The sequence below is a fragment of the Takifugu flavidus genome, chromosome 11 (genome assembly GCF_003711565.1).
Source record: "Takifugu flavidus isolate HTHZ2018 chromosome 11, ASM371156v2, whole genome shotgun sequence".
In the NCBI taxonomy this organism is placed as follows: Eukaryota; Metazoa; Chordata; class Actinopteri; order Tetraodontiformes; family Tetraodontidae; genus Takifugu; species Takifugu flavidus.
The window spans coordinates 14,169,781-14,196,464 of NC_079530.1; the positions used below are offsets into that span (position 1 = coordinate 14,169,781).

Consider the following 26,684-nt stretch of genomic DNA (forward strand, 5'->3'; position numbering starts at 1 on the left):
ATATTGGTTTTGGTGACCAGAAAAGGGGCCAAATGATAAAATCCAAACATCTTTATATCAAGTCCAGCAAAAATACAAAGATTTTAACATAAAGATGCATTATTCTTAGGATTACCACAAATAAAGCAGTTCTTTCTTTCTAATATACAAAATCAAATTCTTTAAATAGCAAACGTAAAGATAAACAGGTTCAAGTCTGATATTTGGTGGACTGTTGAACTTGCTAAATACATCAGCCTACACACGGTTCTTAAATAGCAAAAAAAACAAGATTGAATTTTTGTTGTTGTCCCCTCTAAAGAAAAATGACCATAAAAATACTGTGCTAAAATGACATTTTCCTTTAAATACACTAACCCCAGTTACTATTGTGGAAGTAACCCAACTTCACATTATGAGAACATGAGCCTAAAGCAATTAAAAAAAACATAATATAGTAGTAACTCTGAAACAAACGTGAACATACATCTCAGCGGCAAGACTAGACTACCCTGAAAACGTGACGTCCGATCCCTCCAGATTAACACTAAAGAGAACTTCGACTTCACCACTGACCAAATATACAGATTTTTCAGGTTTCTGTTGTTTTAAAACATCATTCATTCCGTCAATCAAGTCATTCCAAAAAATGTACATACAGCTTCAGGAGTGTGACGCACAGGCAGGACAGCCGCGGGGCATAAATATAGACACCGGTCAGGTTTCTCAGTCAACAGTTTCAACAGTTGTCTTCACAAAAGAGACAAAACAAACATGCAGAAGAAGTTAAAACGACTCCCGAGGGAGCAACGGGTGCAACAGTCGCCGACTGTGGAGGTACAAAATGAGAACTTCATCATCCGACACGCACCGGTCTGCTTTTAGCAACACTTATTCAGATTTGGTTACGGATGTAATGCAAATACAACAGGAGCAGATTCATGTTGACGTTTAGGTAGAGAGGGTAAACAATAAACCTGTTAATGCCTTAGAGTCATCGTAAAAACTTACCGATGAAGCGTGAATGACATGATTAATGCTACAGAAGGAACGCCGTTAGGACTAAAAGCAGATGGGTTTTCACATTTTACACATTCTATTACTTTACACATCATAAATAAGGCACCTGGTCACAACATCACAGGTCGTTGCGATTGGAAGACGGGCGGGAGACACAAGCCGGAGAGCAGGTTCTCACGCCGACAGATGTGGGACAAGCTAGCGCCTAAAATAAATATATACAACTGGGGAGGGAAATAAAACAAGATGGAGAATCGAACAGCAACCCTGATAACATGGAGCTGGCTACTTAATTAAAATAAGGTTTTAAAGCCTCGCAAAGTCCCCGAAGATAAAGTACGTCTGCAGGCGGCCGTCAAGCTCCGCTGCTTCCTGAAAGAGCAAATATGCATCGTCAGCATCTTCACGCCGAGGCTCTGCAGGAGCCGCTGATCTACATCTGAGAAGGTCGCCCCTGGAGAGCGGCAGAGAACGACTTAGACACTTCCTGTCCCGAGTTCACACGCGCTAAAAGTAAAAACGGTGAAAGGACCGCGTCCCTACTCGTCCTCGTCACTTGAGGGACGTCCTGGTGCGCTTCGCCGGGGTCTCCGCGGGCTCCTGACTTCTCTTCGTCGCACTCCGCAGCGACGACACCCCCTGACCTTTCTTTGCGGACGACTTTACTCTGGCCAGCGCGGCCTCGTCCGCCTTCCTGGCCGATTTGGCAGACGGCGCCGGCGGTTTGGTGGCCTTTGATGTCCTCTCTGGAAGCGCCGTCTCCATTTTCCTCTGAGACCTTGTTAGTACCTGGTCAGGCGACTGTGCCACCTTGACGACCGTCTGATGGGGGGCTTCACCAGCACTCTCAGCACCCTGGACTTCAGCATCTGGAGTTGATTCCTTTGACTGGACTTTCGCCGCGCTCCCTTTGCTCACGGAGGGTTTGTCCGGATCCGGTTTCTCCGTTTGTTGCTTGCTCTTCGACGCGTCGGCCAGCTTGTGTTCTGAAAGTTTCGGAGACCCCAGACGTTGGGAACTTCTCTTTGGCGGTTCTTTTTTTGCGAACTCCCTCGGGACCCTCCCGCCGCTCTGCTCCTTCACCACCTTCCTCTGAGCCGGAGGCTTTGTGGCTTTTTTGCCACTCAGCGTTTTCGCTCGGACCAGTCTCGCCGCAGACGCTTTGATCCGTTTGCCGTCGGGCCCGTGCGACTTCTGCGCCTTCAGAGACGGTTTCAGACGGGATTTAGCAGCGGCCTTTGTGGCGCTCAGTCTTTTTATACCGTGCGTTCTTAAGGATTTCGAGGCCTCCTTCAGTCTACCACTGCTTTGCTGGACCTGCATCTTTTCCCGAATGTTTGAGTATTTCCTCAAAATCCGGGCGCTAGCCGGATTCTTTGTTTTGCCGGAGGATTTCTGGGATTCGCCCGCCTGCATCAGAGCCTCGGAACGGCGCGACCTGCTCAAACTCCGAGGAGCATTTTGACCTTCTCTCTTCTCTTTGCCGCCCTTCAGCGCAGCGGCGTCCTGCTCCAAAGCTTTGGCGATCAGTTTCCTGCTCTTGGGGTTGCTCTTGACAGGCGAGGCGATTGCAAACTTTTTCAAATGTTTCTTGAGTCGCTCTGCCTGCAGACTGGGAAACACCCCCTGGGAGCTTCCCGCGGCGTTGGACGAGGAGTGGAAGCACAGCTGGTGCTCCGATGGAAGACGCGTGTTCATTTTCTTGACGATGACCAGAGACTTTGTTTCTGTTGATTCGAGGAACCAGCGGCAGATGCTGGAGAGATTAAAGCCCTTCATGAACAACATCTGGACCGGGGAGTACTTCTGGTGCTCCAGGCCCTTTGCCTTGCGTGCCCTGCGTTTGCTTTTCCATATGGCCGCCTGTCTGTCTGCTCTGTTTCTGTATTTGGCCACGGGTGGACACTCTTTGTCTATCTGTACCCAGCCTTTTTGCATTTTGTCATATTTCATGTTCAAATTTGTGATTAACTGTTGGCTTTCGTCTCCACTTAGAAGCTCAAAGAATTTGTTGGCGGTTTGTTTTGGGGGCTCAGATCTCAGAGTAATGACGGGGCCACCTGAGCTCTGCGGGGCCTCAGATGTCACTGGGGGCTTCAGCTGTGCTTTCGATGTTTTTTCTGGTTTAATTCTGCTCGGGGAGGCCGTCTCCCCCTTCTTTCCTGCCACGGCCGCAGCGCTCGCCGAAGGTGCTGCCGCCCTCTGAGATCTCAGCACTGATTTCTTGTCCACGGGCGACTCGGCAACAGTCTGATGGGACGTTTCTGGCTTACTGGTCTCACTCCTCAAAGGCATCCTTCTGGGTTTCTCTGAAACAGCAGTATCATTGTCAGCTGCAGACACACTTCCTAAAGAGGCCGACTTTGGTGGCAGAGCGTTCTCATTGGTTTCTGAATCCTTCCGGAGAGCACGTTTGCTCCTCAGCGGCGTGACCTGTGCTTCCATTTCTTCGCTTGGCTGACTAAGATTTTCTAATGGACTTGAATCCTCGATGAGCGGTTGCTTCTCACTCCTACTCTCCTCTGATGCCTCCTCAACCAGCCCTTCTTCCTGTTCAGTCGGTAGTTCGGTAGCACCTTCTTGTTCTTCTTTAGAGGTTGTTTGTGGTGACTGATGGTCTGTGTCCATTTGTGCCGTGGTTACTGGGACCGCGTCCTGGTGGGCGTCCGCATTAGCAGCACAACACGGTGTGACTGGAGGACTAACGTGTAGCGGAGATGCAGAGGGAAGCACGGGGGGGTGATCGTCCTGTGCGGGAACCTCAGGAGCTGGGGGTGGGATGGAGGCGACAGCGTCCGGTGTCGGTGGTGATACTGGGCTTTCAGTGGGCTTCTGGCCAGCTGATCTGAGCTGTCGTTTGGACTCGGTGCTCTGAGGAACATCCTCAGACTGATCAGCCAGGTTGTTCAGCTCTCGCTGAACCCTCTTGGAGTTCTTCTGGCCCTGCTTGGCCTTTGAGGGGCATTTTGTTTCTGGGCTTTTTGATGCTGCCGGGGGCGATTCACTCTGAACTACAGCCAGTCCAAACGATTCCGAGGGAGGTTCAGGCACAGCTTTGTCTGAAACTTCATCCTCTGCTTTTGAATCAACAGTTAAAGTCTTTCTATTGGATTTCACGGGCGTTTTATGAGGCGACGTGCTGCCGTGACTGGACCTACGACGCAGACTTCTGTCAGAGGCCGATATGGGTCTGCCGTTAAAGTAGCCCACGACCACCGTTTCTGCCTGCCTTAGTCTCTTCGGCAGAGCAATGACGGTGCCTTTTTTCCTGCGCCAAGGAGGCAGCTCCTTCAGTAGTGCGTCGAGCGTCTTCGAGGACACGTCGTAGTCTTCGTCGTCATAATCTTCCGACACTGCGGGCACGACGCCGCCGGCTTCGTCAAAGATTTTAATCTCCTTCGCCTCCATTTCCTCCGTCTCACCCGCCCCGTCAACGCTATCCAGCATCTGAGTGTCGGGTTGACGCTCCAGAGGCCGGTCGTCTGTTTTTACACTTTCTTTCGCTACTTCAGCGACCGGGTTGATGGGCGATGTGGCGCTATTCTGTTCGAGAACCTGGACGCTGTCGGGCAGCTCCTCGGAACGTCTGGGCTCAATTGCGTCTGTGGCGCTTTTCTCTAATGCTTCTACCGTCTCCTCGCTGCCTTCACATTTGTCCTCCTCGGGCTCAGAACTATTCTCTACTTGAAGTGGATCCTGGATAACGTCGTCCTCTTTTTCTGTGGCGATGCCCGACTCAGTGGCTGCATCCTGTTTATCTGCGTCCTGGCTTACTGGCAGGGACGGCGCTGGCGAAGGAGGGACAGAACAGCCCTTGCTCTGAGACAGCTCTGTCTGACTGGTTTCTACAATAACGTCTACCTCCCCGTCTGCTACCTCCACCATATCTCCTGTCCCTGGAATGACGCTTTCGTCCGACTCTTCTGTGGTCATTTGTTGCTTCAATGATTCCCTGCAGGCTCCAGCAAAAGGCCTATCAACAGGCGGCACACCCTCAGGCTTGGACAGTATTTGTTTTGGGGTGACCAGAGTGATCAACTCCGGCATCGGATTGGGGCAGTTGCCCTTCCCGGCTAAAGTGCGGACAGTTTTCAGCTCCCAGATTTCATCTGAATACATATGTCCTCGGGTGCTTTTTCTAGCATTGCGCCGCGGGAGCATGCTCCGCCGTCTTTCCTTAAAACACTCTGTAATCGGTTTGTCAATAAATACAATGTCGTAATGGCCTAGGTCCGGGTCAGTGAGCCGCCGGCAAACCGAGTCCCTGATCCGATGATCGGATGTCCTCATGGTCTTCCTGGCAGTCCGGGGGGAGTCTGAAGGGGCGGTCCTGTGCGCCGAGGACATTTTTGTTGATCTGTTTTTGGCGTGGCCCAGGGTTCCTCGATGCCTGGTGTGATGGCTGTGTCTCTTTACAGAGGAGCTGAGTCTGGCGCCGTGAGTCTCTGCTCTGCCCGATGGATTTGAGAGTCCCTCTCGGTTCTCTAAAGTTTCAGGGTGCGTGAGTACACACGACAGCTTCTTCCCATCGGCAACGTTGCTGGTCATTATCTTCATTTTCAGAGGTGCGTGATCTGCAGGGTGGCCGTCCGCCTCGGGCAGCTTCGACGCAGGGCTGCATAGATCCAGGGCGGGGCCAGATGTGACAGGTGTTTTCACCAACGCCACACTCCCGTCTTTTTTAATGCCAAAGCTGCTTGGTATGGAATGACCAACCCTCTGTATGTCTGAAATGGAAAGAGCTTCCCGTGGAATCCTTTGCTCGGGGCTATCTGCACAGTACTTAGCAGTGGAACAAGCACTTCCCTGGATACCAGAGGTAGAGGTGGAGTCCTGCTGTCCACTCGAGGATGCGAGAGCTTTAACCTCGGTCTGTAGGAACCCTATTGCGTCAACCATTTGTCTCTGATGGTGGACGCAGAGCTTGGCCATGAACTGTTCCAGTGTCGATGCTGACTGCAGCTCCTTTATCTTTGAAGCACCCGCGTCCGGATCACTGAGGAAAACGAAAAACACAGTTGCATATTCATTAGTAGGAAGTCGAAGTCCCAATACAGGAAGTGCGATCGCTAACGCGGTGAAATCTGTCAAATAATTCATCAAACACAATGGCTGTCGTTGCATATTTATTAGAAGAATATGTGATTTTAAAAGTGAGTATATCACTTTTCACTTTCATCCAGTGAACCTGACCAATTACAGTGTTACAGCAATTACATTTTTTTTTTCATCATACAGTGGTGCTTTTTGTTACAGCATACATCAAGTTTAAAATTCACACATGCACAAAACATTTAGTAACAGTGGCCAACTTTGAAAAAAAGCCAGGTCAGAGACACGTTCACCACTTTAAAGAGCAAATACAATGAGGGAAACACAGAGCAATCAAAGCATTTTTCCATGAATTTACCAATCAATGCAAATAATAACATTAACAACTTAACACAAAACCTACTAGCAAGACTCAACATATGAAAAAAGACATATTCTGATACCTTCTGAGGTCTTGATATTGCAGATGCAAATTTAATCAGATACATAAGATTCTGGGGTGTATATTTTTAGCTAAATATTTCTCAGTGAGGTAGGTCTATTAGAAAAATCCTGCTAGCTTTAGAGCATATATAGCATCACATTAAGCCCATACTGATATTACACTTCTAATTCTGAACTCTCCACGAGAGCCTAGTCAAATGTACTATGAAACTTTGTTTCCTGAGAGGTGTTTCAAGGCTGTATTGTGTGATGAAAGAGAAACTGCTTCGAGGATGTCGGAGCTGCAGGCAACCAAAGGATGAACATGGATGACGTGAAAAGGCAGGTAACTCAAAGGTTCTTATACCACTTCTTAGGTGTTGGGCAGGAATTCCAGAAATATGTAAATAAAAAGCCGGGGTTTTTAATCCAAAACTAAAGATAAATGCCATTTATTTATGTTAAGTGCAAGCTGGTGAGGCACTGAGCTAAAGGGAGGTGAAATAATTATGCATAGCTCAACACGAGCAGACAGCTAATATTAACATTCAGAGTATAGTGAAATATGGCTGCAATGCAACAGAAGAGATGTACGGTTAAATTTCTGATAAGCTCTCTCATATATAAGAGATTCATATATACATCTGGGATTTAAAAAAACAAACCTAAATATCTGGTACATGTGGGCTATTTTCCTGTTAAGATTATTTTGGTAAATCCCTGCTTTTACAGCTGTAAGGAGTCCTGTGGAGTACCTGAATGAGTGGCGGTTCATCCCTGAGAGTCTCGTTTTTAACTTTGCATCGCAGAAACCAATGAAAACTACATGCCTGTTTCTTCCAGACAAACCAATTAACAACCAACCAAAAAGTGGAAGCCATACCAGCTCACATCTCATGTCCACAATATTTCATAAGCACACAATAGATGATGTGGAAAATAATCTGTAAATATATCTATATACTGTACATTATGGAAACAGTTAGATCTGGTATTTGTGCTTCACCGCACACGAAACCTTTAAATCAGATCTTTGACAGATTCCTGTTCACGGTCCATCTGATAATATTGCTGAAATGAGGCTTAATACACGTTTTAGGACATCGTCCTCCAACCAAAAAAATACTTCACCATAAACAAACCACGTTCCAAAGGACAAGTATGATTCAGACCAGCCATGCAAATACAACCAGTGGTGTTCATTTGTACAGTGTGCCGATTATAAAATAGGAACTCTTTTTCCATTGACACGGTTCAGCAGTGACCTCTGTCCTAAATTCTGATATTTTCTCCCTAAATTAACTTCAACATCCGCGCCCTTATGCAAGACAGTTAAATATACATCATTTGTGACAGTTATGTTTGGTTTCTTTCAATTAATTTACATTCAAGGTTATATAAGCAATGTTAAATAATTACTTTGAGTTTAACTTTAAAATAATCTTTTTTTAAAACTCCTCTGACCTCAGGAATAAAATCGCTCATCCAAAGTCGATACTCAAAAATGCTTTTCCACAAGTGTCAATACCCCCCCCCCACCCCCCGAACATGAACCATCACAGTGCAAGGAAACAATAATTAAAATAAACCAAACAAACAGTAATATATATTTACATATTGTTGGACTCTGAATGCTTTTTCTTGATTTGGCTAATTACACTACTGTTCTCTCCTTGTACAATAAACTGCATATTGACACACAGGCTACATGCTAGAGCACTACACAAGAGCAGGCTGAGATATGGGCGCTCCCGATGAGGTAGCAGATATTTGCTACAGTTTACAGTAAGGGAAGAATATACTGTATATGAAAATAAAGCCGGAGCACTCGTCTCTCCTCCCCGTATTCCTACGTGGATAACTGCCAGTGTGAAAAGAAAATTCTAACAGTACGTCGGTGATTAGAAGTGCGCTGTTCTTCGACAAGAAGAGACAACCGCTTGAAATGAGGTTATTTTGTTACAGCTTGCGAGTGTTTTAAAAACCGCAGAACAGAAAAAAGTCAACAGGTTGCTCGTGTGTCACCTGAGCAGATGACACTGCCACAGCAAAAGACCTGAAAGTTAAAGTTCTCACTTTAAAAATGTTTACAATCCGTGTTAAATACTAAGGAAACCTTTCATAAAACACAAAACAGGCTTATAGAAATAACACTATATGCTTAAAATCCTGTCAGATCAGTAAAAAATAATCACCAAGATGTACTAAAGGTGGAGATCGACCTGATTAGAGAATACGGGCTACAATCGCGTATTCCGGAATGTCCTGAGGTAACAAGTGATCACGCAAAATGAGGCGTCTGGAAGTATCCGTCAGTGTCTGACCCGTTAGGTTGGGGCTGTTTTTGGTATGAAGTCTCACATCTTTGCAGGTTAAGGTTAAATTCTTTAGGTTTTTTTTAACTCAAATGTGGGGAAAAGGTGGATACGGTCTGCAAAAGCTCAAAGGCTTTGTTTAGTCTGGAGGCCTTTAAATGTTCCATCATAATGTGTTTCTATCCCATAATCACTGTATTGATTAGGTTTCCCTTTTTGCACAGACAGGAAATTGGCTTTCATGAAATAATCGCCGTAGGAACTGCACAAATAAATAGGAGGGAATATATTTGTTCAAGTAGTTGTTGTTTTTAAAATAATCTTAATGAAGGGATTTTATTTAGCAATCTTCATATAAACCTTTATATATGTTAAAGAGCTCCTTTTGTCCTCATCATGAATGCTTTTAAAGTAATTCTGATTAGGCTGAAGGGATCGTTCAATTCTGGTATTGGCAAGAAGGACTTTTAGGGACGCAAATATATGATCACATTCTTGAATCTACTTGATCTTCCATTTTTAAACTTCTAGAAACATTTCTTGGTTATGCTGCCCCTTCAGAGGCTGTTAATGAGGGAATGATGGAGCTATATACATCTGCATTAGGGGATATGATCCTCTATAGTCATCTACCGGATCTATTGTTTGAAACTGGATTTTAATCCGGACGAATCTGCCCCAGTAAAGAAAAACAATAAAACACAGATGGGACGCTTGTGTCATGCTAGTTAACTCTGAATTTATAAGTTAAACAGGATTTATTCATCAAAACCACACTATAACAGACTAGATCATAAATAGATAATAAATTATTGGGACTTTAAATAAGAGCGGACGCTTTTACTTCTACTGTCCTAAGTGCATTTAAAAATAACGTGAACTTAATCGCCAAGGTTTTTTTTTATTTTCCAGAGGCTAAACGAGAGCGGAACATTGTGTAAATACCTGATAAATAATGAGGTGAAGTATTCCCGTAATTATTTTCAGCATTAAAACATTGTGTAAGTATGCAAAAATACAATGCTGTAAATAAATTAAAGGAACACTTGCACCAATAAATCTATTTCTATGTATACGCGAAATAACCCTGAACAGTACTGAGGGGAAACAGCGAGGGGCGCCACATCCTTTATGTTTAAAACCATCCCGTGTGGAAAATATAGCCCAAAACATCACTACTCCTTTTAAAAATATAGCAAACAAATGAACACCATATTTTAGAACGTATGTTTAACTGCTTAAGCATCACATCCGCCTTCCAGGCGTTCCACGTGGGGCAGGTCTAAGTGCTTGAGAGGCGACCAATGAGGTTATAACAATAAATACGAGCGTCTAATTCACCAATTCTTAAGGTTTTGTGGGGAACCATAATGGTGGGACAAATGCAACAACTCTCTGGTTTGAAAGTACATCGTTATTATCACATCACATATTTTCAGAGAGGCTTCCAGGGTGGGTCCCGTCCTCAGGCGTGCTCTCCTTTACCCCACAGACAATATGCAGGGAGTTTTGGGTTCCTTTAGCTTCGGGGGACAGAGACATTTTCTGTTCCTCTGCCTGGTTTATCATCAGCTTCAGTTTCTTTTTGGGGGGGTTTTTTAAGGTCCCCAGACGCTCTTTCACCTTGTATTCCAGGGTGCTGTGTGGGATGCCGTAGATGGACTGGGCTTTGGACACGCTCATCTTCCCGTCCATCACCACCACGATGGCCTCTTCCAGCAGCTCAGTGTTGTACTGTCGGTATCGCCCGCGCTTTTTCCTCGGCTGCTTGTTATTGGGATCCGACATCGGATCCAGAGGATAGGTTCCCCCGAAGGCCTGGCTGTCGTGATCATACGGCCAGCCCTCTTTTTCTGTGCCGGCGCTAATAAAACCCACACCTCTCTTTTTCTTGAGTGGCTGTGGTAAAAGTGAATGCAGCGTCTTTCCAAAGTCATTCTCGGAGAGTAAACCCGAATTCCCGTTGGGCAGAGAATCCCAGGAAGTTTCTGTTCCCGTTTTAAAAACCCGCACTTGGGGAATCTTGAGGTCAAAAGGTGAGTGTGAGAGCGAGAGGCTATCGTCCCCGCAGGCTTCTGGTGGGCTGTTTCTCTCAAAGGCAAGTGATTTTTCCAAAAAGCCGGCGGCTTCCAACAACTTCGGTATGTCTTTCAGGCGCTCGCTGGCTTCACTGTTGGCTTTTAGTTTGAGGAGGGCCCCCAAGTGAGTTTTAGAATTCCAAAAATCAGATCCGTTTTTGAAAAGTTTGGTGGGCCTGGAGCCGTGGTTTTGGCCGAGAGGCGACTCTGGGCTGCCCTCCAGGTCGGCTTCCTCTTTGATGTGCAGCGAGTATGCGAGAGACGGGGAAGGCTTATAAGAGGTGGAGTGGCCGACACTCTCCCTTCTCCTCCCATCATGTAGGCTCCTCATGAGCAGCCCGACTTGTCCGTCCACTCTCAAGGATCTCCTGATTGGATGGAAGGAAATTGGGTGTAAGCAGATCTTGCACAGTATTGTCTTTTCTAAAGGAGGATGGGTTGGGGAGGGGAGGATGTTGGCCACTCCTTTATTATATGACATTGCTTTGATAACATCACTATCTATAAAAAATAACTGTGTGGCGGTGGTGGTGTGTGAATAGGAACCAAAAAAAGGCTCAACCTTGAAATATTTTTATTGGCTTGCTGTGATGACTGTGACAAAATCTGCATTAACATAAGAAATGAAAAACAAAATGAAAGGGGGAGAAACCAAAATATAAAAATAAAAACAAAGGAAATGCATTTACTGCTGTAGATAAAGGTCTTCCTGCGACTCAAGCTTAGCCAGAAGGAGGGATTATTTTTCATAATAGCACAGCTTTGCATCTTGCTGTGAAGCGGGGCACAATAACTGTGCCGCACAAACGGCTACGGCGAACGATGCTTTTGTCTGCGTGTGACGTTACCACTCAACAACCACAGCAATAAGAGAGTAAGCCAGCAGAGGGGTGTGTGCCCTTTAAACCAGAATAACAAAATTGTGGTCGTACGACAGGAAAATGATGTAATTTTGTAAAAATAAGACGCAGTTATAGCATTTTCACTGCAATTTTATAAATATCCTTGCATCAACCGCCGTTGTTTGCCAGAGCATTGGTGTTTAGGCTGCATTATTCTGCCTAAAATGATGTGCACGCAGCTTCCAAAGCCACAGATTAGGAGAAGGCAAGGATAATTAATCCAAAAGCTATCAGGAGAGTCCTTTTCTGTTACAGCCACTGCTTTTAGAGGAGAACCAAAATCAAAAACCCTATCCAAAATAAAACCTGATGCGTTATGATGGATACATCATTAAATGAACAAATGAGGTGAAGGAATGAGTTGGACTGTAGTTAATGCAATGAACTGAGATGTAAATGAGGATTATTTACGTGCTTGAGTCACTGACTGTGCACCACGAGGAAAACCTAAAACACCCTCAACTGATTTATTCCACTGAGAACCTCTTAGTTTAATAGTTTTAGATTTAGAGCCCTGCAGCAGGACAAATGAAGTTTGGGCCATTAACTGTAGATAAAACCAAGTTAAATGTTTTGCTTTGCAACATAACTCTTCTTATTTAAAAAAAAAAAGGCAGAACTTATTGACTTTTCTTTAAAAAAGTCATGACATGAGGACATTTTAGAAATTTCAGGCCCTATAGGATTACTAGAGTCTACTGCACACTAAAGTGATTTGTGTAGTGATCCAATTCACTGAAAGCTTTGTGCAAAGACAAATAGAATTTTTCCACAATAACCTTGTGACAATAGCGACAAAGCACAGAATTCAGACATCTCTGTAACTGTTCAAGGACGAGCAGAAGGCAGGGATTGGCCTTACCCTTTCAATGTGGCTGTAGATGGAGACAGGCAGGAGCGGCGGGTTGGTGGGCTGTTGCTATGGCGATTCTTTTTAATAGACAAATCCAGAACTCCATCTGTTCATAAAAAATACACACATTTTTTTTTTAAAAAAAGGCCTTAGCTCGTTACCCAAAACGCTGCTTTGGGATCAGGTTACCTTGACTGCAGGGAGGAGCTGCAGGCTTCTTAACGGTGAGGTCAAGAGGAGCATCTTGGTCGGCCATGAGGAGCTTGCTGAGGACGGGGTTCTGGTTGTGTGCAGGTCTGGAGGCGGCGGCGCTGGAAGAGGGAGGGGCCCCTGAGAGCAAGGATGGGCTCGTTAGGCTTTGGTCAGAGTGAGGCTGGGTGTCAGAGGGGCTGTCCTGAGGAGAGCTGGTTTTTGAGGTATATTCGGCTGCAAACTGTCGGATCATTCTTTGAAGGATCTCTCGAGCCACTACTGGAATGTGTGGGTCTGAGAAATTTGGTACATCTGATGAGAAACAGAGAGAAGATTATTCACTTTGCTACGGTAACACATCGCAAAAATGAAAATGCATTTTTAATAGGGTGCAATAACTGCAGCAATCGGAATACAAAAGTACTAAATAATGCATTTCCTTCTGTCATTTCCACAGAAGCAGGAGATCTGACCTTTCCTGCAAAGAATTGCATTAAGAAACTCTTCAGCTTGCTCCTCAAGCCTGCTGATTGTGGTCTGGTCTTTAACCACTACAGGTTTGGGTCTGTCTTCGAGCTCCTCATCACTGAGACCGATCAAGTGTTCCTGCCAAATGACAACAGTCAGTAAACGGCGGGCAAATGCACCGTCTGCATAGCATTATTTAAAGAAAGAAACAAGAAAATCAGAGAAAAGAGGGTTTTTTTACCTTTACTTTGTCTCTTCTCAAACAGCAGAATACACAATTTTCATCAAATGACCAGTCCGACACTGCTGTAGGCTCAAGGTCTATAAAAATGAAACACACCTTTTATCATCAGAACATACCAAACGTTCATTATTCATTCTATAAATATGAATGAGGGACACTGAAGGTGTCACAGACACCGTCACACAACCTCTTGTACCTGTGTAATAAAAGTGGCTGAAGTATTTTAGAGAAACTCCACTGAGCAGGGTAGTCAAATATAGTTGCTCTAAAATGTTCTGCAGCCCCAGCTGCTCTACTTTGACTGTGCAAAGCATAATGCAAATGTAATGAATGCCCAAATAAAAGCCACTATTGTCCCACTTACAACATGCATTATAAAAACAGCTTCTTTTCTGCAGCCATGGGAGTGAATGTAGGATGGGGGTACCAGACGGCACAATACAGCACTATTGTTGTAACGAACAAGTGATTTATTACATTCATATGTTGTGCAGCCACACGCTTCAATAAGAATTAAGAGATTTCTTACCTTTAAATAATTTTAGGTCCTCCAGCAACTCTGCATCAAGAAGACCTTCGATGATGCTTTCAAAACCTGGTGGAGACATTAAAGATGAACAGAAATCACATCACTGGGAAGAGATCTCCTGTAGACGCAGATACCAAATTTAACAGGAATTTCTTAGTTTTCTATACTACATAGAAATAGGTGTATATCTCAAAGTAGCGTCTTTACTTTTTGAGCTCGTCTTGCCCGTCTATCTCATCATAAACCCCTATAAATGCTCCTTTTAAGACTGTCATCAGCTTTCACTCCAGGTTCTCCAATAATAAGTAGACACACTCTATCCTCCTGTTGCCAAGCAACCCAAGAACATACAGAGTTGGGAGTGCCTGCATGCTATAGCATTTAAATGTGCACGGCCAGAAACTAGACTTTCAGCTGCTGTCAAAGTATCCTTTAGAAAAACGGCAACGTCAAATCTTAAAGCTACAGAATGTCAGAAACTGCTCCAAGCTCTCGAGATAAATATCAAAACGGATGATAACACATTTGTGTAGTGTGCAAAGTGGGTTTGTGCAGAAATTTAAAGGCGCAGCAGAGTAAGTGGGACAGTAATGTATGGTGAAAGTGTGCATTAACACGACGCGCAGTGTGTGCTTAGTGCTGCAGGCCAGTATAACCAATCCAAAACCACTGCATGAATGAAATCAAGCATTAAAGAGGTCAGGCACAGAGGTGCATCTGTAACATCAGCACTGCATCTTAAAGGAGAGCAACCCATATGGATGTGTGCCTGATTTGTTAAGGGGGAAAAAAAAGTAACATGGGAATTAGCATAGAAAAGTGAAATATTTAGAGGCATGAGAATAAAGTGTAATTTTCTAAATTGCAGAAGAGTAAAGGCCTACTTACAGCACGTCCCCCGGGTTAACCAGTAAGGAAAGCGTCAGCCCTCAACACTATATGTATTCCAAAACTACCAGGGAATTCAATAAAAGCCCTCATCTGTTAAAATGCACTCCCTCTTCTTCCTACAGATTCCCACCCACTTTTCAGCAGCCAAACATGACGAGGGTAGCGAGGGGTGTGGGCACGTGGTGGAACGCAGCCTTGCCTATAGCTGCAGCGTGATTCTGTTTCTGGGTTAGTGCACAGGACTTCAGCTGGAGCCATCCAATCCTGTTTCTGAAATATTTCAGGGGCTGGCTGGAAAAGTAGGTCATCCCCTTTCATTTGACAGAACGGTGCTGTGACATGGAACTACTCTTTAGGAATTAAGTTAAAGGCATTTAAAGATGCATCATGCTGTAAACCATGACTGTGAGGCATTATTAACACTCCTCCTGACAGCGCATGAAGAGACGTGGCCATAATAAAGAACGGCTTCAAAAGCAAACTGATTTGGGAGGCGCAGTTTAAAGCAGGCTTTCTCCTTATACAGTGAATTAATTTTTAATTGTATTTAAAGCTGTCATGCAGCCTCTACAAAATTAATAAATTGGAATCTGCGCCACAGATATACACAACAATGTGGGTAATGCAGCGTTGTCGCTTCGCGGTACGTACGAGTGTATCCGCTCATGAGGCAAACGCAGCACTTGTAAATTAAGATTTTATGGATGATATAGACCGCAGCCGTGGCGCAGCCCGAGCTCTGATGGGTGGGTCAACAACTAAAAGTGCCAAAGTCTTGCAAGAATCCGCAGGGGGGGGGGGGGGGAAACATCACCGGGTCAATTTCAATTTGGACCCAAAAATCAAAGGCGATGGAGTCGGAGCCTCAAACCTGAGAAACGGTGGAGTGCTGGGAGGAGACAAAACTACAGGATTTTGTCTTTTCTAACTGCTTCACTCCAAAAGTGGCATGAAGAAGAAAAAAAACAAACAGGAAAAATAGGAAAAAGGATCCATCGCAGCACCGAAAGGATGCAATGAATTAAGACTGCTTTCATTTCAAATTTATTTCACCACGTCTGACGTTCTCCCTCCCGACTAAATTGATTTGAAGTGGACAGTTGTTGTCTTTTAGGTTTTTTTCCAACCACCCACTGGTGTTCCCTAATAAATCATAACGCATTCATTAATGAAACAAGGAAAACTCCCCACAGATCTGAATCCATCACATTTTGCTCTTCCTCCCATGCATCTAAAATCGTCACGATCACTTTAGCTTTCGACTATTTTGGGCCTAGAACAGACCATCAGCTGTGCACAGGGACATGAACTGCAGATTAACGGAGGGAAAGGCCCGTGGCACCTGCTGGGACCACAGGATCTTCAGGTGTGGCCGTCAAACTGCAGCACCGCAGAAACACGTCAAAAACACGCACGCTTGGTGGATTTATGGAGTCTTTCGGGTCCTATTGGATGAGCCTTTCTCCTCATTCTGACAGTCACAGTCGTTTCTTTGCCCCCATTTTACTAATTAAAAACGCCGAAGCAAACATCTGCTGGTTGCATTTTAATGTTGCAGCTGCAGATTTCTTTTCGAATGGATGACCCACCCTTTCTGCTGCTCTAGTGCTGACGGCGTACAGTGCTGCATCAAGCCCGTCCAGCCCATCCCCCACGCTATCTACTGTACATGTTATCTCAGGAGGAGCACCCACAAACCCTCACAAAAGGAGCCTGCACGCCTGATGCGAGTGTACAGCCCAAACAAACCATGCATGAGTTGAATGGGAATATTCCTCTCAGTCTTAAATGCGCGTTGCATTCATGCCGCGTGCACGGGAGCGTCGTTTTTGCATAAAAGCAGTCGACGCCGTCCCCATTCAATCCTCTAGATAGAATGCAAACATTTCTTGAAGCTGAAAATAACCAAAGAGACACAGGTGGACAAATAAGTGGAGCTCCAAAACACCTTTTGATTGATTCACCTTCAGAGCAGCGTTACAATATGCTTATTACAGCAGCACATGGCCGAGGTCATACAAAGGCTGAAACACCAGGGCTTTAAACGCACCGTTCATAGCTACACTGTGTGTTAGGAGGAGAACGACGGGGGGCAAATGTTGACTTCAGAGACTAAAATTAATTACAATATTTCTTTTACTGATCTATGAACGCGTCTAATCACATTACAATTCGTGCGTTAATATAACATTACGCAATAATAGTTAACGGCTGTGAACCCTGAAGCTCCAAGTCTGAATTTATTCTGCCTGTTTAAAATGCTGAACATGTGAAAAGCAATACAATAAAAGTATGATTTAGGTTGGAAGATCAAAATATAATATCGATATACAAAGACAATTCAGTGTTTGGTGCGTTTGGTGCAGCCAAATAGTGCAACGTTGCAAAATCCACGATTAAAAACACAAATATTACACAGGTAAAGACAACACAAACCCACCGTCCCATTTGACAGCGTCTTGGTCACAAAATGGCAACAAAGCTCAGCCGGTTTTTTTGGAAAATTATGGAAATGTGGGACAAATGAGCACCAGGGTGGAATGTTGCAGGGGGAAACGGGCCACGCTGACATTTAAATTATAAACTAGACAATATGTCTGACGTTGGGCTTCAGCGGGGTGACATTATTTAATCATGCAAATGTGAAATTCTTGACTTTAGACCCAAATCTCTCCCAAATCCATTCAGAACTCACATTTGCAATGACACAATTTGCATCTGGGGGCAGACTGACCCCAAACATGTGTAAGAAAACATACAGACAATTGTTGCCACCGATGAATGGAACAATTGCCCTCGTCTCTGGCCTGCAGTTTTACTGCTCACATTAAATACACAAAGACAAAATGTCCATTCCGGCGTCAACAGGACCGTGGTGGCAGAGAGCCCTTTCCACCAAAAAGCCAAACAATAGTCCATCCTTGTTGTCATGGCCACAATATAGCGTTCTGTTAGCAGCAGACAGATGCTGTTGTCATGTAGTCTGCAGCCTCACAACTACAGTGCAAACACAGGGAACATTTGTTCATCATAAAGGGCTGAAATAACTTATGGAGCAGTCCTGGATCTGAAGCTAGCAGCCACTCACAGCCTCCAATTGTCTCTGATCATTTGTCTAGATTAACCTAGATTCCACCTAGTCAATGACGTCGCTACCAACAGTCCACCTTGAGGCCAAAGTGCTACTTAAAAATGCATAAATTGCTTTAATTACATAGTACTTTTGTGTGTCGCCCCCCTACCCCTCCGCTAGTAGGCCCGGCATGGTTTTAAAGAACATGATAACAGAAGCCAAATTCTATCACAGATATGTAAATATCGGCTTATAGTTGCAGCAAATTTAACTTATTAATGGTGTTTGGACAAAATGCAGCTTTAAAAAAAATGGCCTTGAGCAATGGAACCCAACAAACCAAACGACTCCTTTGAGAGCATTAAAAGTAGCATGACGCTGTTCATTTAAGAGGATGAGAGCACGGCCAAAGCAACGAGGCGCTAAGCTGGCGGCAGATGATGCTACCACTGAGCCACGGCGGCGTTGGGCATGAGTTCCATTTGCATCCATATGGATGTGGTACTGTTGTTTCTGCATCTCCCCTGAAGCTGCTTACACAGGATGCACACTGATGCTTCAAAGAGGGGGCCCCTCCTGAGGAGATCAACGTTTCATTATACTCAGCTGCTATGGTTTGGAGCCAATATAGAAATAAAATATCTTTACAATAAATATGACTAAGACGGAGTTGTGGAGTTTTGGCTTCAGTACTGAAGGATGTGGCTATAGTGACTTTCAGTAAGGTTAATTAGCTGATGTTAAACACGTTTAAAGCCCCGAAGCCTCCAATCTCTCCTCGGCATGGGGCTTGGTAAGGCTCCGTAAGCCAAGTCACCAACATGGATGCTGCCTCTATGACCTATGCACAGCAGCTACTTCCAGTCAGACTGATTTAATGTGACATTTTGAGATCAGCATCATCAGTGCTCTGTGTTTGAAACGGTCGTTTATGTGTGTTTAAATGTCATTTTCAAATTTGGCTTCGTCTCCTGTCAAGAGTAATAAGGAAAAACACTTCACAGGCAACATGAACGTTTAAACATTAAGACCGGAAAACACTCTTTGGAAGATTGCGGCCGAATAGAGAACTTATAGATTTATGTGGGCATTTATGTTTCTCTTCTCTTTATTGCTGTAAAATAAAATCAAAGTTCAGACTGCATGAAAAGGGACAGACTTTTCATTATCTTATACATGTTGGTATTTAAAATAGAGCCTTCAAGATTGACTCTGCATATTCTCCGGTCAGGTCCTCACTGTTATCTTTAAATTTCCAAGTTTACCAGCGTTATAAATGGAATATTTACGGAGCATTTTCAGGTGCTGGGATCCGCTCTTTCAAACAGAACGTGTTCTGTCGGTCAAAGTCCAACGGCATCATTATGACTTCCTACTGCAGTAAAATTAGTTCCACAAAACCGCATTTAAGATGAGTAAATAGAGATATGTGAGGAAAACACAGGCTGGTCCCGTGAATGAGCTGACACCGTCACGGCCATTTTTAAAACAGAATCCCTCTGTATCCTGAATAAACTGGTTTTAGAATTGGCGATAAAATGCTCTGCATCTACTGTGTGTGCTCCCATGTTCCTCTTATACAGGCACATATACATCAGCAGCCATCTTTAATCAGACGTGTCTCCTCTAATATTCAATTATAAGCTCTGAACGCATCAGTGGGAAAATATGAGATGACCAGATTTACAGATAAACCGTTCCTGGTGGTGTTCAAAATGATTCTGCATTACTTCCACAAGGAAGCTTATGGCTAAATCACCTTTAAGCACATTACATGTAAAGAGACATGGGAATAAATGCTTTACCACCGAGGTTTTAACAAGTGTGCACATTTCCTGCTATATATTTACATATTTAGCTATTTGCGCGGTATTTCAAGTGGGTTTAGAACAGATGTTCCTTCGTTAATGGTGTTGAAAAGGCCTGAAATGGGGAAGTTTATGTCCAGCGGGGTCATGGTTCGCATCCCCAGCGGTGCCGCTTCCTCAGTGCCGTAATGCGCGCGCCCAAAGGCAACTAAACTACATGTTAATTAAAAGCATCCACTGCGCGCGCCCGCCACCCTCCCCCATGTCAAAATACAGTATCATCCCACGGGGGCGCGCATTTTGGCAACAAGGGGCTTTAGCCGACGCAACGCTGAGACACTCCCTTTAAAATAAACACGGTGCCCTTTAAACCAACTATGGCTACGCTAGCGACGCAGGGCGAATTAAGTTTACATTTCGGCTCCACGGTCCACACAAACGACCCAGAAACCCGGGGAGTAGCTAAACACGGTGACAAACTACAGCCCTAAACTACCGGTACCGCTCGGGCAGGCTGCCGTGAGAAGGAAACAATTGAGGACAAAAAAAAAAAGTCGCTTAGCTGCCCCGAGCCGGAGTCACGGGTGCATATTTACACCGAGAGCGGCCGAACCGAGCCCAAAATCCGCCCTGCAAACCCCACAATCGCTCCCTGCCACGGTTCTTACCTACACAGTGAATGAGTTTGTGTCGCCAAGAGTCAAGTTCCTGCCGAACGCCGCGCCTGTCGAATGTGCATTGCTGCCTTTTGCACTGACTCGCCATTTTCTAACGTTCTTCTGTGGCGGGCACCAGCACGGGAAGAGGAAGCGGCAGCAGAGACGGGCTGCGGCCGCTGAGGGGCGGTGCTGTCGGGCCCACCGCTGTGAACGCGCCTGCTATCGCCGCGGACGCCAGGAACTTGCTCCTGCGTCGATAAAAGCGTGTGTCACTTTATATCATCAATAATATATGATGCCGCTGGGTCGTGGGGGCGACTGGGGGTGTTGAAAGCAAATAAAAGATGTTTCTCTGGGTCTGACTGGTTTTAGTGGCAGTAATGTGATGCAGTAAGAACGGGCTGAGTGGCCATCATAGGTTCCATGAGTGGTTGTGGTTAAAGCTCATCAGCTCAGCAAAGGCCCATCGAAACCACCTGATGGGGGAGGGGGGTCAGACATCCCAGGACAGACACCTCGTGTGTTTACCTGTTTGGGGGAGAGCAGTCAACACTGTGGGGGTGTTTGGGTGGATGAAATGTTGGCCACCTCCACCTCTGTTTGGATATAATGGTTCCAGCTCCTAGCAAAGCCCTGATGGATTAGCAACACCATTCCCCACTCAGCATTCATATTTGACTTTTATGGCTTGTGCCATGTTTGTCCTTTCAACAGTATTACGTTTTCCTTTATTGTTCTCTCACATCTTACCTTTTACAGCAGTGAGGAAGGCTTATAAGGTGAAAGCAAAGCACAATATAGGAGAAACTTTATTATAAACCATATTAACGTCTTTAAAAATAGAGGTGCGGTTGAGGTTTGACTCTAAAACAGTCAAATGGAGAACAAAGGAAGGAAACTGGGTCCCCCACTCAAACTTACACATCAAAGTCCATTCTTACTGAAATTATTGTTAGTTCCTCAATGTTTGTGGTCCAAAATAGTCGATATTATCTGCCAACTGTGGTATAGCTGCATGACAATGAAATGTAGTACCTGGGTTAAATTTACAGATACATTCATATGACAGCAACACAAGAGGTGTGTGGTGTTGTCTTTATGTTTTGGTGTTCAAATTAGATTTTTCTGAGATATCAATTCCAATTATTCATCTACTGCTCATTACAGGGATGGGGTAAACGTAATAAAATGAGCAGGGGAAACATCACATAGCCCAACATATTTTGAAGACAACACAGAGTAATTAGAGTGAGTTAAGATAATAGAGAGAGAGAGAGAAAACTGATTATTGTATGGTATGTTTGGGAATTTTACTAAGCATAAAATGTGAACCAGGAGAAAGATCTAGCTAATATATTGGGGAAACAAAACAATTCAGACGTATTTCAATAAAAAAAAAAAATTCATGCTTAAAACTGAACTGAAGAAGCCTTCTGGATAGAAGGCGAAACGTCTTCAAGAGAAGAAACCCAGTCCAGTTGACAGAGAAAACTACCTTGGATACAATGACCTGGATGACTGAGAATTTACACAGACATGCTTAAAACTACGTGGCCGACAGGTTAATTAGATGTTTTTCAATGAGTCCGAATCCGCTGAAACCGAGGAGCGACCAGTGTACCGATGGGGTTGTGTTGCCTTCGGAACCATCGGAAATAGAAAATATAAACACCATTGCACAATAACCTCACCCGCCTGCGATGCAGCACCGTTCTCTCTGTATTTTAGAGAGCATTATAAAATATCGAACGCACCCTTGTTTCTCATGTCTTGCAAATACATGTTCCCCACGCCCACGAACAAATTGGACGCTGGAGTTCACGGGGAGTCCGTGAACGCAGCACTGAGGTGCCTCCGCCGGTGTTTTCATATTTGTACGCCTCTGTTCTGCTCCCATCCATGCTGCAGAATCCACAAACATAGCGTGCAGGTAAAGGGGATTCCTCATTGAGGTTGGTGCGTTTCTTTCATACTTATAACGTGATGGGATTTGTCACAATCAATTGGTTGGTGTTGAAAACCGATCTCTCGTCGGGCTATAGGATATCTGTTGTAAACGCTGACTGGAGCGCATCACATTTTAGCCTCCGATTGAATTTCAGTCTATACTAAACGCGTTTTCTGTATTATCAGGCGCTCGTACATTATTTATTTACCTGGCTGCGTTTATGCAATGTTACAACAGCGCCAATCGATGAAATGGTCATCAGGCAGGTGGATTACCTGCAGTCCTTTTTTCCTCCTACTCTTTCATAGACTGTAAAATTTCTAAGCAATCGCCCTTCTATGTGTTGGCCAGTAAAAGTCTTATTTGGTGGACACAGGACGTCTGGGACAGCTTCCTTCTTTGATTTCTTGATTCTTAGTTGGCCTTAGTGAGATCAGAGGTCACAATTAGCCAAAGAACTTTGGCACCCAGCCAGCCAAAACCAATTACGCAACAATATTATTGATATTGCACGCAGAAGAAATATTTGGACGCACTATGTTAACGCAGGTGTAGTTACCACATCGATCAGCGCGCCCTCTACATGTATGACTGCCAGAAGGGTTGAACGTAAAGGTGTTTGCCTGTGCTGTTTGTGTGTCTTGACCCAGGGGTGACATGACTCTGACCAGAGGATCGTTCACCTATGCCAGTGGGGAAGAGTACCACGGCGAGTGGAAAGAAGGTCAGACGGCCATCTCTGTCAGTTTTCAGTGGTGTCCTCTGGTCTGTGCATTTAAAAATAGTAACACTTAGCAAGCCCATGAGTAAAGAAGTGTGATTAAGAAATGATGCTACCCACCTGCGCCTAAATGCAGCATAAACGCATACGGCGCACTCTAATACGCTGCTATTGGGGAGAATGGTACGCACACTGGAACAGAATCAGTATAGATTCAGCCTCTGAGTTTAACTCGTGGCATTAGTTTGATAATCCACCAGCACGTGCCTACATGTGAGTTTGCTGCTACGCTCAGCCGTCTGAACCGGAGAAGACAAGCGTCACCTTGTCACCTCCCACACCAGCAGAAGAATATCAGTGCTGGTCACGTGCACGATCAAGCTATTCGAAACGGAGCTTTGATAGGAATCTTCTGGATGAATCCTCTCAGGAAACCTTAGAGAATCCCTCCATCGGGCCTTCGCATTTACTAAGCGTTCTAATTTTAGTTAAATGGAAGTGCAGCCTGCACCCTTTCCCTAGTCCGCTGTTAGAATTCAAGTCTAAAACTTTGATGATGTTTGCCATCTAAAATGATTCTCAGCCTTGCTGGTGGATCCACCCTGGGAGGTATTTAGAAGTACATTACAGGATTGTTGCTCCATTCTGAAGCCTGCAGTAGAAATCCCCACTAAAGTCTGCTGGATTAGAGTAACTTAATGCCAGGAGCAGAATGGTCCGACTGGTAGATCAGTAAAAGTTAACCCGAGGGGAGGGGCTGGATGTACACCAGTCTGGATTTAGGGAGTAGCTTGGCATCAAGGCTAGAGTGACTGGTAAATAATAACACTTTGCTCTCGTTTTACAGCTTTTAAATCCTTTTACATCTTAACATTCAGTCGTAGGTCTGATGGCGTAGTACAAGGCTCTGTATTCGGCCCACTTTAGTGCGCATCTGAGGTCTCTGTATCTCTGAAACTAAATGCAAATCAAATCAGTGGGTGCTGTAAGCGCGATCATGTGACTTGTGTGGCGGTTATTCCATCCTGCAGGCCGGAGACACGGCGTTGGCCAGCTCAAGTTTCAGGACGGGACGTGCTACAGTGGCCAGTTTGAGAATGGACTCTTCCACGGATCTGGTGTGCTCTTCTTTACGGACGGATCCAGGTGGGTGTGTGAGCGGAAGCGGTCGCCCCGGTTTTGTGGTTACAAATGACACGCCGTTGTGCCGTCCCTGTGTCAGATACGAAGGGGAATTTTCACATGGGAAGTTCCACGGCAGCGGAATCTTCAGCCGCTACGACGGGATGAAATTTGAAGGAGAATTTAAAGACGGGCGGGTTGAGGGATACGGTAGGTCTGCTTCCTCGCAGGAACCGTTGGTCCGCCGGCAGCGCCTCCCACCGTCTCTGTCTCTGTCTCCAGGCCTGCTGACCTTCCCAGATGGGGCCCACGGCGTTCCGAGAAACGAAGGATTGTTTCAAAACCACAAGCTGCAGAAGAGAGAGAAGTGCCCGGGAGCGGTGCAGCGCGCCCAGGCCTCGGCCTCCGGCGCTCGCAGTCTGGCTCTTTAACTGCCATGGAACCTGCGGTCAGAGTTCCAGCACCTTCCAGGAGCACCTCAGGGATGTGTGTTTGGACACGCCCCTTCAACAACAAGCTCTTCTCTCGCTCTTGCTTTCTTTTTTTCACCATCAAGTCTTTCGGAGCCTTTAAACCGGCTCCATTCTGACCGACAAGGGTTGCATTTTGGATGACGGGTGTACACGTGCGACACCGCGAGGACTTCGGTTTGAGGACCTGTTTGGAGAGGCCCCCCTCGGCTTTATTTGGAAAGTATCTGAAATAAGGAAAAGGTGCTGTTTTTGCCTTTTAGCCACAATGTCTAAGTGTTTTTCTCACGAGCGTTTAGCTTCATTCAGAAATTGACTAAGGGTCAAAGGTTGAGGCCTCGCCTTAAAGCCTTACCAGTGTTTTTCCACGTGTTTGAAGGGAACCATCAGTCTCTTACACGCACAGTTTTCACTGTTAAAATGCTGCAATCCATCACAACATGACCACGTAACGAAGGTTAAGACCCCTGAGAGGACCACGGAGTTTTGTTTTGATGGTGCGCAGGCAGGAGAGGAAGGTTTCACGCCGTTCACACCAACAGTTCAGTTGTCAGAGAAACACTTTGAATGTAAACATATGGATTTTTAGAAAAAAAAAAAAAAACATCCAGAAACTCAGCCCAGCACCTTAAAGATCCACCTCCAGCAGCGCTGCTGCAGGCTCCATCCTCCAAATAATTCTTTTTGTCATGTTTTTTACCCCCTTCTGCGCATCTGTTTTCACATTTGCCTTAAAGACGTTTTGGTACCGTTCAATGGGTCCATCTGAGATTTCAACACTGCCCTGTTTCCTCTCCTCTCATCTATGCATCATTCACCCTAAGGAGTCTGTCGGCACCATCACTTTGACATTTGTTTCAAATTACGTTGAGATCTGTGGCCAAAAAAGCCCTTCATCTCTCTGGAAATCATCCCAACGGGTCATTTAACTAAACGCAAACAAAGCGTGATGCATTTAGAGATGTAGATATTAAGGCAGCTGCATTAAAGGTGAATATTTAATATATTTAACAGGTGGTTCTAATGTAGGTTTTCTGTGAGGTGCGTAGATGATTGTTACTTTATGTTCCGGCCTTTTCCAGATTACTTCAGTGGACTTGGAGCAGTTTCTAGGCCTTGCAGAACATCCGTCTAAGGTAGAACCTCAACCACAGACAATCAGCGATAATATAGGAAGATCGTAGGAGTCGCGTTAAAGTCGGGTCCATAAAGAGGAACCCGGTCGGTGCTCCACTCTGTCGGGACAACAAACGGACCTAAAACTAAACACTGAAGGGAAATTGGACTCATATGTAAATATTCAGTGAGTATTTTGCCTGAATTGTAGACGATACTTGAAGTTTTTATTGATGTTGCGAGGAGGAAAAGATCTGTCTGGGACCATTTTGACTCCAGTGTGGTTATGTGACATTTTAAAGCACATTTAAAATCAACCAGGTTAACCAAAGTGCTGAATAAATACTGTAGTAACAGAATAACTGGGTCGAAAGCCAAAGAGAACAGTCACCATTTAAAGGACCAGAGCAGTGAATGTGCCCGGACCGATCCGGGCCAGGCGCTTCAAAGTCTGTTGGATGTGCAGAATCACACCATTATTGTTCCATTCAGCCCTCCGGTTCTACGGGCAGCGCTCGCACAGTCTGAGTGGAAATGAATCCATAAAATCCCACCTCCACGGAAACAAATGGTGCTTTCAAAGCGTGCCTGTCCAGACGTTCGCCTGCCTGGAACGCCGCCATCGCCACGGTTACAACAAAATAACGTAATGCTTTGAGTGTCTGTACAGTGTAAAACTCCTGAAATGGGGTCAGTTGTGATGGCTGTGTTCATTAAAATGATGATGAAACAGGAATTATTGAGGAAGTGCTTCTTTTATCATTGTGCAATGGTTTGAGATGTTTACAGACCTTAAAACCCGTGACATTTCCTGGATAAAC

General features: G+C 45.0%; 2 protein-coding genes across 6 annotated transcripts; one reads left to right on the forward strand and one right to left on the reverse strand.

Annotated features, from left to right (window-relative positions):
• Positions 1–36: 36 nt before the first annotated feature.
• Positions 37–20,680, reverse strand: wu:fc17b08 (nascent polypeptide-associated complex subunit alpha, muscle-specific form). Of its 3 annotated transcripts, none has more exons than XM_057047224.1 (7): positions 20,496–20,680; positions 14,056–14,121; positions 13,524–13,603; positions 13,288–13,420; positions 12,812–13,126; positions 12,632–12,728; positions 37–5,995 (listed from the first exon to the last, which is right to left on the reverse strand). In XM_057047224.1, exons 1-7 carry the CDS (start codon positions 20,590–20,592, stop codon positions 1,552–1,554), a joined length of 5,232 nt encoding a protein of 1,743 aa, XP_056903204.1. In that variant the 5' UTR covers positions 20,593–20,680; the 3' UTR covers positions 37–1,551. The 3 variants fall into 3 exon arrangements, with proteins under 3 accessions (XP_056903204.1, XP_056903205.1, XP_056903206.1); XM_057047225.1 differs by having other exon boundaries at positions 20,500–20,654; XM_057047226.1 differs by lacking the exons at positions 12,632–12,728; positions 12,812–13,126; positions 13,288–13,420; ... (1 more) ...; positions 14,056–14,121; positions 20,496–20,680 and adding an exon at positions 10,413–10,554.
• A 1,603-nt stretch (positions 20,681–22,283) lies between these two features.
• morn4 (MORN repeat containing 4) lies at positions 22,284–26,599 on the forward strand. Of its 3 annotated transcripts, none has more exons than XM_057048136.1 (5): positions 22,284–22,416; positions 23,085–23,158; positions 24,187–24,301; positions 24,378–24,487; positions 24,560–26,599. In XM_057048136.1, exons 2-5 carry the CDS (start codon positions 23,092–23,094, stop codon positions 24,706–24,708), a joined length of 441 nt encoding a protein of 146 aa, XP_056904116.1. In that variant the 5' UTR covers positions 22,284–22,416; positions 23,085–23,091; the 3' UTR covers positions 24,709–26,599. The 3 variants fall into 3 exon arrangements, with proteins under 3 accessions (XP_056904116.1, XP_056904114.1, XP_056904115.1); XM_057048134.1 differs by having other exon boundaries at positions 22,292–22,438; XM_057048135.1 differs by having other exon boundaries at positions 22,300–22,442.
• Positions 26,600–26,684: the final 85 nt, after the last annotated feature.

What these genes read in the sequence shown, in the direction of transcription:
- wu:fc17b08 (XM_057047224.1), bottom strand. Translation starts at nt 20,592, where the DNA reads ATGGCGAGTCAGTGCAAAAGGCAGCAATGCACATTCGACAGGCGCGGC. An exon ending in TGAGAAGAGACAAAGTAAAG is followed by an intron (nt 13,421 to 13,523) that starts GTAAAAAAACCC and finishes GTCATTTGGCAG; the next exon opens with GAACACTTGATCGGTCTCAG. An exon ending in TCTACAGCCACATTGAAAGG is followed by an intron (nt 5,996 to 12,631) that starts GTAAGGCCAATC and finishes CGTTTTCCTCAG; the next exon opens with TGATCCGGACGCGGGTGCTT.
- morn4 (XM_057048136.1), top strand. Translation starts at nt 23,092, where the DNA reads ATGACTCTGACCAGAGGATCGTTCACCTATGCCAGTGGGGAAGAGTAC. An exon ending in TTCTTTACGGACGGATCCAG is followed by an intron (nt 24,302 to 24,377) that starts GTGGGTGTGTGA and finishes TCCCTGTGTCAG; the next exon opens with ATACGAAGGGGAATTTTCAC. An exon ending in CGGGCGGGTTGAGGGATACG is followed by an intron (nt 24,488 to 24,559) that starts GTAGGTCTGCTT and finishes CTCTGTCTCCAG; the next exon opens with GCCTGCTGACCTTCCCAGAT.